A 13,953-nucleotide genomic window follows, 5' to 3' on the forward strand; every position below is an offset into this window, starting at 1 on the left:
ATGGAATATATGAGAATTGATCCATCGCGTTTCAGATTACTGTGGCCAACCAGGCTAGACCTTCCGTACACGGGGTTTTTCCCCTTCCGCTCCTGATTCATTGGAACTCCGGTAGTGAGAAAACTTTGTTAAAAATGATTGCTTTGCACGGGAATATGTACTATGTACTATCGGATACTTGTTCCTACCGAAATTTCTGGACTTTCCCCCAAAGCCCTGGGGGATCAATGCAATTTGTAGCCCACCAAGGGAGACACGGGTTCACATGGTTGGCCAGTATCGAGTACTTTTCATAAATTTGCCTTTTCTCTTCCCCCTTTATCTCTGTTTTGTTCGTCCCGCCTTTGCTGTTTTGTGATTTTGTACAAATGAATTCTGTTCACCATTGAGAACTTCGGCGCATCACGTCATCTTCAAGACAAATCGCGGACTCGGCGATGCAATCCAACCTGTAAGCCAAGGGGCTTGCGCAGGAAGCCCTCGCGGGTCTGCATCTCCTCCTCTTGCTCAAGCTGGAACTCGAACATGCCGAAAACTGTGGCGACAATGCAAAGCAGCTCCATCTCAGCGACGTTGCGACCGACGCAGGCACGTGGGCCGTGGCTGAAAGGGATAAATGCGGCTTTTTGGCGGGCAGTTAAGTTCTCCCAGCGTTCAGGGACGAACTCCTCAGCATCTTTACCCCAGATTTCTGTGGAGCGGTGTACAGTGTAGCTTGGCACGGACAGGACGTCGCCAGGGTAGAATGTGTGGCCAGAGATAACAACGGGCTTACTGCCCTCGGGGACTTGACGCGCAAGGCCCATGGCAGATGTGCTGTGAATACGCATAGTTTCCGAGATGACCCATTGGAGACTTATGAGAGTGAGTAAATAAACTGGAAAACAAAGAGACAAGACGAGGAATAGAGCTTACTAGGGGATATCCTTGACCATGGCGTGCGTGGGGACATCGACATCCTTGGGGATTGCTTCGTCCAGAACCTTTTGCAGTTTTTCAACAACTCCGGGGGTGCGAAGGCACCAGTATAAGATAGCACAAGAAGTGTTTGAGGTTGTATCCGAACCGGCAATCAGCTGGGTCAAAGCCTCGGCGGTGAGTTCCTCGAGGCCTAATTTCTCACCAGTCTCGTCCTTACCCTCCATCAAATGAGCCAAAAGGTCAACTCGGGTATTATTCGCAACTACTTCAGGCTTTACGCGCTCGTTGACCCGTGCAATAGCAATACCGGCGAGATTCTCCACGGCGGCAAGACCTTCAGTGAAGAAACGATCAGGGATCCATTTAGCCCAGGGCTTTAGGGATGGCAAACAACCCAGAGTTGCGGATACCTCGCCGCGGCGGTTCAACACCTCAACAGCAGCAACATACTTAGGAGGCTCATCCGGACTCTTGCGCATCTCAGCAATATCCTTTCCGTTCTCAAGCATGCCAAAGGGAGCACCGAAGGCCAGGTCGCCAATAATATCGAAGGCAAGGTAGTTGAACCAGTTCAACGCATCTATGCTGGCGTAGCCAGTCTTGGGATTGGCCTCCAGGTCGGAGAGCTTGTTCCACTGCTTAACAAAGATTTCTAGGTTGGTGTGAATGTACTGCTCGAACTGGCCAATGGATTTGGCACTGAAAGTGTGAGACACAATCTTCCGCTTACGGGTATGTTCAGCACGGTTGCGAGTATTGAACAAACCCCGGCGAATTGAGACAAAGGCGTCATAAAAGTCGCTAAGTCTATGATATCAGCATATGTGAAAGATTAAACGAGCTTTCATAATTAAGACTTACGCCTTCAGGAATCCATTTCCGTGTCCATAAATAGCCTGAATAGCAGCATCGTCGGCGACAGAGACGTGGTTTGGTGCAATGCGGATCACCTTTCCATATTTCTTATGAGCTTCGTCAACGGACAAGTAACGCTTACCCTGGCGTGCCTGCAAAAGCAGCCAAAGGTTGCTGAAGCCCGCAAAGCTCGGACTGGGGATCCCCCTCAAACGCCCATTTTGTACATACGGTAGCAAAAAGTAGGCAGCGAGGAGGCCGAGGGCGATGAACGGAGCATTTTCAAGTGAGAAAAGCATTATGAGCCGAAGAAATGCGGCTCGAAAATGCTAGATCAATCAGAATCAACTCAACTTGTACAAGGACAAGGTTGTGAAAGAGAGTCAAGCTTGTGATTAAGAATCAAGGTGGATTTAAAGTGTCGGGGAGGGGAATGGAGCTACCCACTCGCTTCGAGCGCACGGGGAACTCGGGGCATATGCGATAAGTATCCTTGAACGGCAAGGATGATGCATAAGATCCGAGTAATTGCCGCCGTTCATGGGCCACGTGACGAAATTGGGGGCGAGAGGCGCCGAAAACGTTAGCCAAACATAAGCTACGCTCTGGTTGGTTAAGAATGTTAAGATATTGTGGGGGGTTCAAGTCATTTATTCGGGTTGACTGGGTCCGATTGGGTCTCTTGTCATAAGAATAAGCCTATGGCTTGGGCCAAGAGATAGCATAAGCCTCCACATTCGAGGCTATAGGAATGTTTTGAAAATGAGGTTACTAAAGTCGATATTAATAGCAGTCAATTGGCTTATTGACCGTTATTTCAAATGGTGTGGGCTCGGCAAACATTGCATCCGCCCTAGTCCTAGTGGGGGATCCGAGACGTTACTGTACACGCTGTTCTTTGGGGCCGCTCGCAGCCGCTCCCGTTCCGTACGGGCAACCCCAATTTCTCCCTGATCACTTCCAATATCCTAGGTCTCAGTACCTTCAGCTTTTCTTACCCAGGATTCCAGTGAACATTTCCGCAGCTCATATTGATAGCCACAATCAAACTTCCCGTATTTAGGCGTCCAGCTGCGGTCGGAGTCTGCTTGTTCCACGGATCTGACTGGACGCGGTACTCCGCACAGAGCTGCACTTCACTCCAAGACTAGAAATTGGTCTTTCCAACGTGATATAGTGAGCCCATTACGATAATTTTGAATTATGCTTTATTTGGAATGAATTGGACCGAAGGAATGAATGGTCTATTGGCTTCTACTCCGCACGCCCGCTAGGATCATCCTTGAGCCCGCTAAGCACCCAGAAAGTGGAGAAAGAGCGGGAGGGGAAGGCATCCAATCAAGCCACATTCTTTGATTGCGATCTACTCTCACTACAGTGCGGAGTACTGCATCGCTCAATCTCCGCTATCCTCAAATAGCATGGGGAGCTAACCCGATATCCCGATACACTATTGAAAAAAATCAAAGCTCATAGACCATTTGTATTGATGAAAAGCTTTGTTCCAAAGTTAAAGCTTGGTGTGAACGGACTCCATTATTCCAGGCTAGCGAATGTATACTCCGTATTCATGCAGCGAAACGCGTTAGTCCTTCAATCCTGGTCTCTAGAGCCCACAACATCCCCTATTTTCTGAACTTGCTTTTCCAAAGGAATGCAAAATTTGAAGTGATCTACATCTCCATCAATACTCGAACGTTCAAAACATGTTGAACACCCAGCCTTGTTCTTTGGCAGCTTCCTGTCCACCACTACCTACGCATAACGGCACAGCGACAAGGCGACGTGTCGATTTTTCCCCATCAAATTCATCATGGATCCAAGATCGGAGGTTTACTCTGAAGAGTATTTAAATGCATATATTGGCTACCGTCCGCTTGGAGTGGCGACAGCAATGCTTCCCATTGTCATTATCTTCTTAGCCCTGCGTTTCTACTCACGCCATCTTACAAGAACACCATGGGGTCTCGATGATTCCTTGGCTGCCATGTCTGGAGTCGTATCGGTCGGATTATCAGCTCTTGCAATCTGTGAGTTTCCCTCAAATATTAGAACGTTAGAACTGCAAATGCTCCCCATCCCCGACTTCAATGATTACTAACAAATCATGGCAGGTTTTGTAAAATATGGCGGTGTCGGTCGCCACCTTGCTGCGCTTGAGAGAGAAACCCCAAACATGGCCCCGCAATACTTCAAATACCTCTTGGTTATCTCAACCTACTACTATACCACGGTCGCAATCCCCAAGCTAGCCGTTCTAGCTCTATACGGCCGCCTTTGGACAGTCAACCCATACCGCACCATAATCTTGATATTGGCCGCAGTCATCACCTTGACAGCAGTTGTTTCAGGCGTGATGTGCCTGAACATGTGCCAGCCATTCAGACTGAATTGGGATACTTCGGTCCCTGGCCACTGTCTCAACAAGCAGGCATTATACTTGTGGGCATCACTACCGAATATCCTCACCGACCTGGTCATGCTCGCAATGCCCATACCTATCGTTTACCACCTTAACGTCCCCATGAAGGTCAAGCTGGGTCTCATCTTGACGTTCGCAACTGGCCTCCTGTAAGCAAAAATCAGAAAACACACCTAGCATTTTTACCTGCCCCAGTACACTAACAAGCCAATCTAGTGGTCTGGTAACTTCAATCATGCGCTTCGTCATCTTCTCGGAAGGAAGCGCTGTTAAAGACGGTTCTTGGGGATCAACGGATCTTATGGCTTGGAGTGTCGCCGAGCCGGACATTTACCTCATCAGCGCCTGTCTCCCCACTTTCCGTCCGATCTTGAACAAAATGTTCGGTCGGGCTGTCACGACACAATCCTCATCACGATATGCTGAGAGATACAAAAATAGCGGGGGATCTACAGCTAATTCCAAGGCACACGCCACCGTTTTGGAATCTGCTCTATATGGAGACGAAGTTCAATTGGTGTCTGTGATCGGCAAGGAGAGAGATTCAAATCCCGAAGATGGACTAGGCTTGGGAGGCATTTATGTACAACGAGAACTCAACGTGGAAGTCAGCAAACACTGAAGAGAGTTAAACCACTGAATACCTGTCGGCTCTTCTCACCGACCTCTAAGAAAAAAATTGATTCATTTTGACCGGCTCTCTACATACATGTCAACTGGTAGATAATCATCAATCGTCTGCTATAATTCTAGCGGCTTTGTCTCCATATATATTCCCCACCCGGATCTACGCTTCAACACTTGAGGAGAACATTTCACGGTGCCCGACCCTCAAGTGCTTCAATGTTTCAAGATCCCAATGTTCCAAGGCTCAATGTGCCTCCTGAGCCTTAGTAGGCCAGTATCTGCAATTTAGCGCACGAATAATCCGCGTAAGTTTTAATGTTGAACAATGAAAAGTATTCAAGACTGATTTACTGACTTTATATGGGCAAAATTTGCCTTGTTTTTCATCGGTTCCATAGCTCAGTTGGTTAGAGCGTCGTGCTAATAACGCGAATGTCGAGGGTTCGACCCCCTCTGGGACCATTCTTTTTGTCCTGCCCCGAAATGAAATTTTTTTTTCCAAGTTGCTTGTGATGTTGCCTCGGTAGCTCCTGCCTCAATGTAAAGAAAAATCTCATTCATCTACGCGTAGACGGGATGATGAATTTTTAAACAGAAGCCTTCAAATGTTCTTTCAAGATTCTATTTTTAGGTGTGAAGTGAAATATTCCAGGGGAAGTCCTGGAAACCAGCAGTTAGTCTCATGAATATACCACAGATAACTCTACCCTTCAATGTTATTCTCACGCATCACTGTGCATTATCTTAGAATCTAGGACGTCCCATGCCGTCTCTGACCCATCCTAGAGGAATCCTAGCCCTCTGTTACCGGACTCTTCTGTCTCAGCACTTTGAACTCAACCAACCTCAGGCCTCCGGCATCTATCCCAGAGCCAAGCCTCACAGCTGCTCCATATGTTTTTGTAATTTTTTTTTTTAGGGGTTATCACGTATCTTTTGCATAGGGAAGGTCCGGCGTTCGATTCGCCGCTGCTCCAGGACTTTACTTTCCTGGCATTTTGGTTTTTTTACCCAATAATTAATTGGACATTAAACCCCAGTTCAGTGTTCTATGCTACGGTGGCCCATTATGGCCATCTATGCAGTTCTACCGAGATATTACTAATACATGCGGGAAGTTGCGGGAAGTTGCGGGAAGCTTCCGTAACAGCACCGGCATGCAAAATTGGAAATATATTTCACCTAAAAATAGAAAAAAATTGCAAAAAATATATGGAGCAGCGGCGATTTGAACGCCGGACCTTATCTATGCAAAAGATACGTGATAACCCCTACACTACAGCCCCAGTTGATGTATATTCTATCCAAAATATACCTATGGCAGTGCCCAACATAATATTGCATAGCTGCTACACCACAGCCCCGTTAAGTCACAGGACATAACCAAGTTTTAACACCGCCTCAATTACATAATATTCTGCCAGTCGAAAATCACCTGGGGTTTTTCTATCCACCACTAGATTTTGAATAGGGCTTACAAAAACTTTCAATCATAGTATTATATAATTTATCTTGCTCAGTGTGCCATATGCATGTGTATTAAAAACCCATACATCAAGGTTGGAACACCTACTTTCAAATGTTGGATATTTACTAAAAGCGGTGGAAAAGGCGGACTTCTTTAGGGGGTGTTAAAATTTATGTCCTGTCACTGTATGTGCCATAAACACATGTGTTACATGCATTGAGAGACTCAAAATAGAGCACCTAAAACCTCAAGAATTATTTACCTAAACATAAGGAAACATTGAAGTGCAGAGGGCAAGAATATGTAGGAGAATATTTCCAGAGTGATCCGTATAGTTATAAATATTTCCTTCCGAATAGATGGAGTAGCCAAGCATCTGAAAGTGAGGCTGTAAGTGAGTCTTCGAAATATCAATAGTGGGCAATGGCTATTGATGTATGGCTTGAAAAAGGAGACATCTGGAGGTGATGCGGGCGGGCCGGGGACGAATGGGAGACATGCAGTACAGAGCAAGATAATACGGGTCACTCATAGCTTCCAAAATTCCTAGTCGATAAGGGGTAGGCTGTGGGTCGTGATGGATTAGCGTTAACATAGTGGGTGAGACAACGAGGTTTGGCCCCCAAATCCGAGATGTGCGGCAGGGATTTGGAATCATACTAGCTTCTACAGGGGTATACGCTCCAAGGGCCAAGGAGGCCGAAAAGTTCATATCGTTTGATTATATGTTTATTGATATCCACTGCATCTAGTCTGCGGAGAAGAGTATGGATGAGGTATATGTCGCCTTCAGAAACCCCAGGTAGGATTTGTGAAACTGCCCAGTCAAGACGCGTATAGGAGAAGCCGAGCCCCAGCCTTTCTAGCCGAATTGGTATATTTATCCGCATGCTGATGCACTGTGCCATCAACTTCATGGCCACGGAAACGAGCATTCAAGTCGCAGGGCGATAATTTTGATAGTCCTTCTACCGTAGCGTCTGTACTGTGGAAAGAGCGCGTAGGCGGATGTAGGGTCTGACGTCATAATGCCTGCGTTGACATTGTGGGGCCGTAGAACCCCGCAAGAACAGGCAGCTCAATCATCCAGCTCTTCTTCGGTTGTTCGTGCAGGTATATTTTGTCACAGTAGGAGATCGCAGCCACTGGTTGATGATAAATGGGCCCATCTTCAGGAAGTCGCTTCGCGAATGAGTGTCATACGCAGGAACTTGAAGGCCTCGACCTTTCGCAGTAGTCTCAGGTCTAAATTGCTTCCACACCCAAGCCTTTGTTTTTGATTTTTGGAGCTTTCCAGATATAACTTAGGACCGACCGGATCGTTCGTAGTACATAGTTGGCATAGTTCTGCCAGCTTCTTTCTGGGAGACTTATTTCACGATAATGCAGACGGCGAGTGGGCGGGTCGAGGCCAGGAATGGTAGCTGGAATGCACGTGTTTTCTCGAATCGGATCGATTGGTCAAATTGTTGATACCCCATTCTATGTAGTAGGTGATGAAGAACGGCAAAGATACCAAGAAGCAGAAGACTGCGACTTGAGATGTTATTGTGGTGGTCATTTCGATGTTTTTTTTCGTAACACGTTGAATATGTGTGAAGGTTAAGTTTGAACTTGGGGTAAACCTTGAACAATAAAGGAAACCAGAGCCGCCATGATTTTTGCTAGGGCTGACTTGTCATGTTCCCCCTCCTTCTGTCGATTAACTCACCGCTAACCGCCACAATCTGCAGCAAGGCAGTTGAGGAAGTCTTTTGAGCCGATCTGTTCAGTGGGGGCTATTTGAATGATGTTGGCCGTCGATCACCAAAACAGAAGGTTGGTCTCTGTTTGAGTCATATATGAACCTCCAACAGGTGATACTGAAAAAAATAGTAGGCACCGGTAGTAAAGAAAATATTAACAGAGGAACAATTTTAGCAAGAAGAAAAAAAATATGGCAATTCTTATTGAAGACATTCACATACCCCATAATATTATTGCGTTCCCCGCTGTTAAGCTTCGCTTCCCCTTACGTTCCATGTCCGAATTTGCTATTTAATATCGAAATCTCGTTTGATGCACTTTGAATCCTTATGCCGGCCAGAGCGAGTGCATGAAACAATGCATGAACGGTTCTAGATGTGTTGATCAACCGCGTTTTCGAAAATTCCCGACCCCACAGAAACCACAGAAACCACAGAAACCACAGAGACCACAGTAAGCACTTGAGCCTCGCTTACCGACATGAATGATAAATGCCGCTTCAATGAGTCTGACATTAAGCTTTCAAAAAACTCCGACACGTGGCATGAGCGGGGGCAGTTTCCCGCTATGGGGACTTTGAATAGCGTCGAGGCTTGAATTAGACACGAGAAAGGTTGGATCTTTAGTCTAGTCAATAACGTTGGTTGCGCTGCATGGATACCTGCAGGATCCATTGTAGAAAGTCTCGCAGAGTTTAAAAGGTCATCACTAAATAATGTCATATTATTGAACTTACTGGGATAATACTAGTATTTTCATAGAATTGGCATTGCATCAAATTTAATTACATTGATCATGTAATCGGGTGTGTTGTTAACGATCAACAGTAATCATTTCGGTACAATGAAGATAATTGAAGAGAGCGGGGGGTATGAGAGAAGCAAAATGAATAAGTGAATATGAGAATTGTCATCTAAAGTCCAAGAATAATGATCCAATGGGGTTACAAGACGGGGTTATCATTTACTATGGGAGCCGATACAATAGCTGATGAAGAGTTATCCTCTGAAGCTCCTAGCCTTATCTGGTTAGAAAGTTCTATTGTTCTGGCACCTGGAGGGGCTAATACCTGCAAATAGCATTTCCTTGGGAGGTTAGAACACCCATTTGGGGCCGAACACGGCAAGTTCACGAGCTCTCCTTCAATCCTCGCCCACATGTAGGATTCTGGCCCCCATGATTCTCAAAAAGCCCATGATGGCCTGCATATTGATGCAAAATCCCAGATAATAAAAAATTCTGGATCTTCCGATCTTCCCCAGGAAACAATTTGAGCAAGGAAGTCCATATCACTCTTTACACTACGGTGCAGTCAATTAGACAGCCATGACAACACAATATTCTGTGGGCCGGATCAGCAAAGAAGCCTTCCTGGTATGTTTCTCACCACCATTAGCATCCTGCGTCTACAAGGCGTTTGTTTCGTCACTTGCTAACATAGCGCCTTAGGTCTCAGTCGGCTTATTTTTAGGACTTGCTATCATCGGCGTGATAGGGCGTTTTGTAGTCCGATTTGGTATCCAGAGGCATCGCGTCCAGATCGACGACGGACTTCTTACATTGGCCTTTGTCTTCGTCCTGACAAGCCAAGTTATCATCTACAGTAAAGTGGTCAACCCGATGTTCTTGATGGCTGCAGTGGAGAACATGGTTCCGGGCGTCCAGCCGCCTGTGGATGCGATCGAGATATCAGAAAATTACCACAGATGGACGGTGGCCTCTCTGATGATTAGCTGGTGCTCAATATCCGCCGTCAAGTTTTTCTTTCTCATGTTCTTCAAAAGGTTGATCGACCGTCTGCGCCCTTGGCAGATATATTGGTGGATCGTCTTCACTGTGAACCTGATTCTCTTGTCCTTCGGAATCACGGTTTACTACATCAGCTGTCCCTACTGGGGCGAACAAGCACGTATGTGATACTCTACCACCCCTTTTTCTATGACGTATCCACTAACAACGAAGTCTTCAGTACAATGCGCTACCGGGAAATACATGTCCAACCTCGTCCGATACTCCGCCGCTCAAATTTCTCTCGATATCGTGGGTGACCTTCTCAGTATGTCCAACCCTCCCGATCAGCTAATTTTACTGCCCAAAACCTCGTTATCGGCTAACAATCGTGTCTGAAAACTACAGTCTTGGTGATTCCCGTTGGCCTTATCTTGAAAATCAGGGTAGACTGGACTCAAAAACTTGCCTTGGGCAGCTCGCTTTGTCTGACCTTCGTCCTGGTCGCCCTATCCATCACCCGAGTCGCCGGCCTGAAGTACCACAAGCAAGTCGATCTTATTTGGGAAACATACTGGCAGTCCATGAGCGCCGAGCTAGGAGTCCTTCTAGCGGCAGCGAGTGCATTCCGAGCGTTCTTCGTTTCACAAAAGCAAAACAAGGCATACGTCCCGGCCTACGGCCAAAAGTTGAGAATATCTACAAATAAGGCATCTGTGGAGTCGGAGAAGAAGCCTGTGGAATTCTCTGATACATGGTGTACAGAGCCGACTCCTACTACTGCTGACGGCTTCGAGCATCTGCCCTTAGACGGAAGAAATTCCGGTCAACAGGGGGACCTTGAGTGGCATGATTTGATATCGCCGAGCTTTCTACATGATCCAAGCCCCGTGGACGATTTTGATTATGTTGAAAGGCCCAAGCCTGCACATCTTCCCGATGCTGTCTGAAAATCGTATTCTATGTTTTCTTTCCAAATGAGCTGTGGTCTTATACTTGCGTTAAGCACATATCTTTATTCTATCTGCATATTTTACATTGTTCCAGTCTAGTTGTTACTGTTTCTTTCTTTTCTTTTTATTTTCTCTTTGATACCAACATCGCGATCTCAGCATTGAAAGCTTCAACGGATTTTTGAATCAATACGATAATGACGTGCGTACGTAGTACATTATAATATTTCCATGAAAGAACCTGATATTGAAATCCACCCGTGCCTTAATCAAACCTCGGAATAATAAGGAATTACTCTCTGCAACTTCAAAAACTGTATTAATTTCTGTAATCATTGATAGTAAATTTAGAAATTGTGTACAGAACTGGCGAGGTCCGGATGGAATCACTATTCCGAGTCCGCATGTCCGCTGTGGGTGGAGCGATGAGAGGTATATAGAAAGAAGAAAATTGTTCAAGAAAATTGGCAAGTCCACATGATATGTACATATTCAACTAGTAAACAGGCCACTTCGCAAACCAGCGACGCAGGAAGGCAATCTTCTCTTCACTGGCGACGCTAACCGACTTCCAAGCATCACCAACCTGCATGATCTCAGCACTCTTAGCACTAGCCTCAGGCCAGTGAGGCAGACCATGCCCATTGGGATTTCCAGTGCTGATAAAGTTGACCCAGTAGTCGGACAACTTGTCGGCAATTTCATAATCCTCACTCGTCCAGGGCGAGTCCACAGCGTACAGGTTGTTAAGCGCGTAGTTCAGCTCACTACCATGGTAGGCACCCTTGTCCTGTCCAGGGGGCGCATGTGTCCACTGGTAGCTGTAGGTCTGGTAGGTCCCGTTACCAGATGTGTTGCGTGCAGAGCCAGCCAGGTACTCGCTTGCCCAAAGCCAAAGAGAGACCTTGTTCTGCTCCCGGTAGAATGTGTTGATCGCAGCGTCGGCGCTTTCATTCGTGCTGCCAGCAGGGTAGAGCTTGAAGTATTCCTCTGCGAGTCCGACACTGCCGAACTCGTATTGGCTCTGTGCCTTGTAGCTTGCGACGGTAAATCCGGGGCTGGGGGTTGCGCCGGCTTCGTCGAGGTTACCTCCAGTGAGGACGGGGGCGGTGGTGTGGTTTCCGCGGATAAGCATCTCCTCGTAGGTTGCAGGGAGAACGTATCCGTCCAGGACGGGTCGGAAGAGCGGAGGCTCGATGTAGGCCGAGTTGTTGGCAAAAACGGTGTTCTGGAAGGTGACGTCGTTCAGGTTGGCGCTGTTCAGGAACAATTCAACTGAAGCGTTGCGGGCCTGTGAGATGTTTTGGAGGCCGAGGCTGGAAAGGTAGGATACACCTTGCTTCTCTGCTTCGCCCAATTGACGGTAGCTCTGGGCAAGGCTGCCAATCATGGGGTTGGAAGGGTAAACGGCACCACTCTCGGCAATGACCTGCTCGAATAGATCGTCGGCCAGCTCACTGTTGAGATGATCGAGCACGGAGGCAGCGCCTGTGGACTGTCCACCGATAGTAATTCGTTTGTAATCACCTCCGAAAGAGGCGATGTTCTCATTTGTCCAATGCAAAGCGGCTTGTTGATCAACCAGACCGTAGTTACCAGAGCTTCCACTTCCAGAGGTGGCGCTCAGCTCCGGGTGCGACAAGAAGCCCAATGCGCCGAGACGGTAGTTGACAGTCACGACAACGACACCCTTGGCAGCAAGTCCAGCGCCGTCAAAAGTGGGCTGGATTGCAGAGCCAGTACCGAACCGTCCACCGTGGAAGAAGACATACACGGGCATAGCCTCGGATGAGTTAGCCGGAATATAACCAATGCCGGTTTCAGTATTGTTCTTCACATTGGTGAAGTTGACGGTATCAGGAGTCCAGATATTAAGGAAAAGACAATCTTCACTGTAGTTGTCAATGCCGGGCTGAGGGCATTCCGGGCCGAAGTATGTTGCATCACGAATTCCGGTCCAGCTAGAAACGTGCGCCGGGTGTTTCCAGCGCAAGTCGCCCGTTGGAGCCGAGGCGAATGGAACCCGCTTGAAGTTGTAGACGGAGTTGATGTACTCCGATCTGTTGCCTTGGATAGTACTTGAGAGTGTGTCGATGTACACGGTCGGCGACTCGGCAGAGGATACGGCGGAGCTTGATCGGCTTCCGAGGCTGGTCTTGGTGCCGGCCACTCGGCCTTGCACAGCACCAGCGACAGCCAGGCCGAGGAAGAGGATTCTCATTGCCATTGGTGCGAGGCTATGTAAAAAAAATGTCACTTCTGATCAGTCAAATGCATGTTTCCGCCTTCCCTTTTATAATTGCCGATCTTCAAACCCTCGGGGATAATTCCTGCAAGGGTATACCAATGGTGACAACATTCATTGGTGACGCGGACTTTGTATACCCCGCACGATGTTTCCACATTGAGCTGCAGATCAGAGCTGGAACCCCTGGGACATCGATGCAGGGCCCACTCAACCAAAACAATTCCTTGCCTTCGTCATTGCTTGATTACGAACACAACGAAACGACGGCTCTTCAAGGTGTCATACCTTTGACTGTAGAGCGGAAGGCTGGTGAGAGTTTTTGAGCCTGAAAAACTCCATCTTTGGCTATAGTTCCTCTGGATCGGGCATATCGTACTAGTTTGACTGTACTGAAATGCGCCGTTTTGCGTTTTGCGCTTTGCGTTTTGCGGCTTAATTACCAGGTTTAGCCCATGTAATGGTTACTAGTATTCATTTCAAATGTTTGTCTAGCGGTTTTCGTTTTGCCTTTTGTTTCGGAATATCGCGCGGAGCCTATATGTTCACGAACAATATTTAATTCGCGTTTAACGCAAACATTGAATACGAAAAACATTGATACGCCATAAATACACCCATTTTAAGGCGCAACAGTTTGAGTAGCTCAGTTCAATTCCAGACTTGAAGACCTCCCGCAACATTCCAGAATAATGCTCATTTTGCTTGTTCTTTTGGTTGCGGACGGACCCGACGAATCGCACTAGTTGATGCAAATCCTTGAAGTCTGCAGTACCTTGCATCGTATCTCCGGACGTCCGGTAACCTGCGTCTGGTCAACGTGAGCTATTCCAATCGGGATGACTTGCCATTGATTGGTCGAACCTTCATGCAGGAAATATTGTACAGTATGTACCCTCGGAGGATATATCTTTTCCGACGCCAAGAATATCTTTCGTATACGCGATCGGCGGAGTAAGATGAGCTTGTTACGTCCAAAGGATGGGCC

General features: G+C 47.2%; 4 protein-coding genes across 4 annotated transcripts; 2 read left to right on the top strand and 2 right to left on the bottom strand.

The window, feature by feature from the left end:
* Positions 1-413: 413 nt before the first annotated feature.
* N7466_002756 (cytochrome P450) lies at positions 414-2,075 on the bottom strand (the record flags this gene model as incomplete). Its single annotated transcript, XM_057162154.1, has 3 exons — positions 414-855; positions 916-1,728; positions 1,783-2,075. The coding sequence occupies 3 exons, from the start codon at positions 2,073-2,075 to the stop codon at positions 414-416; spliced, it is 1,548 nt and encodes a 515-aa protein (XP_057025439.1).
* Positions 2,076-3,589: 1,514 nt separating this feature from the next.
* On the top strand, positions 3,590-4,820 carry N7466_002757 (uncharacterized protein; the record flags this gene model as incomplete). Its single annotated transcript, XM_057162155.1, has 3 exons — positions 3,590-3,806; positions 3,891-4,347; positions 4,415-4,820. The coding sequence occupies 3 exons, from the start codon at positions 3,590-3,592 to the stop codon at positions 4,818-4,820; spliced, it is 1,080 nt and encodes a 359-aa protein (XP_057025440.1).
* Positions 4,821-9,365: 4,545 nt separating this feature from the next.
* N7466_002758 (uncharacterized protein) lies at positions 9,366-10,717 on the top strand (the record flags this gene model as incomplete). The annotated part of the gene is made up of 4 exons (XM_057162156.1): positions 9,366-9,413; positions 9,489-9,948; positions 10,009-10,095; positions 10,176-10,717. 4 exons carry the CDS (start codon positions 9,366-9,368, stop codon positions 10,715-10,717), a joined length of 1,137 nt encoding a protein of 378 aa, XP_057025441.1.
* Positions 10,718-11,216: 499 nt separating this feature from the next.
* On the bottom strand, positions 11,217-12,947 carry N7466_002759 (carboxylesterase/lipase family protein; the record flags this gene model as incomplete). The annotated part of the gene is made up of 1 exon (XM_057162157.1): positions 11,217-12,947. One exon carries the CDS (start codon positions 12,945-12,947, stop codon positions 11,217-11,219), a length of 1,731 nt encoding a protein of 576 aa, XP_057025442.1.
* Between the last annotated feature and the right edge of the window lie 1,006 nt (positions 12,948-13,953).

The sequence above is a fragment of the Penicillium verhagenii genome (genome assembly GCF_028828195.1).
Source record: "Penicillium verhagenii strain IBT 33310 chromosome Unknown utg000003l_segment0_segment0, whole genome shotgun sequence".
Lineage (NCBI taxonomy): Eukaryota > Fungi > Ascomycota > Eurotiomycetes > Eurotiales > Aspergillaceae > Penicillium > Penicillium verhagenii.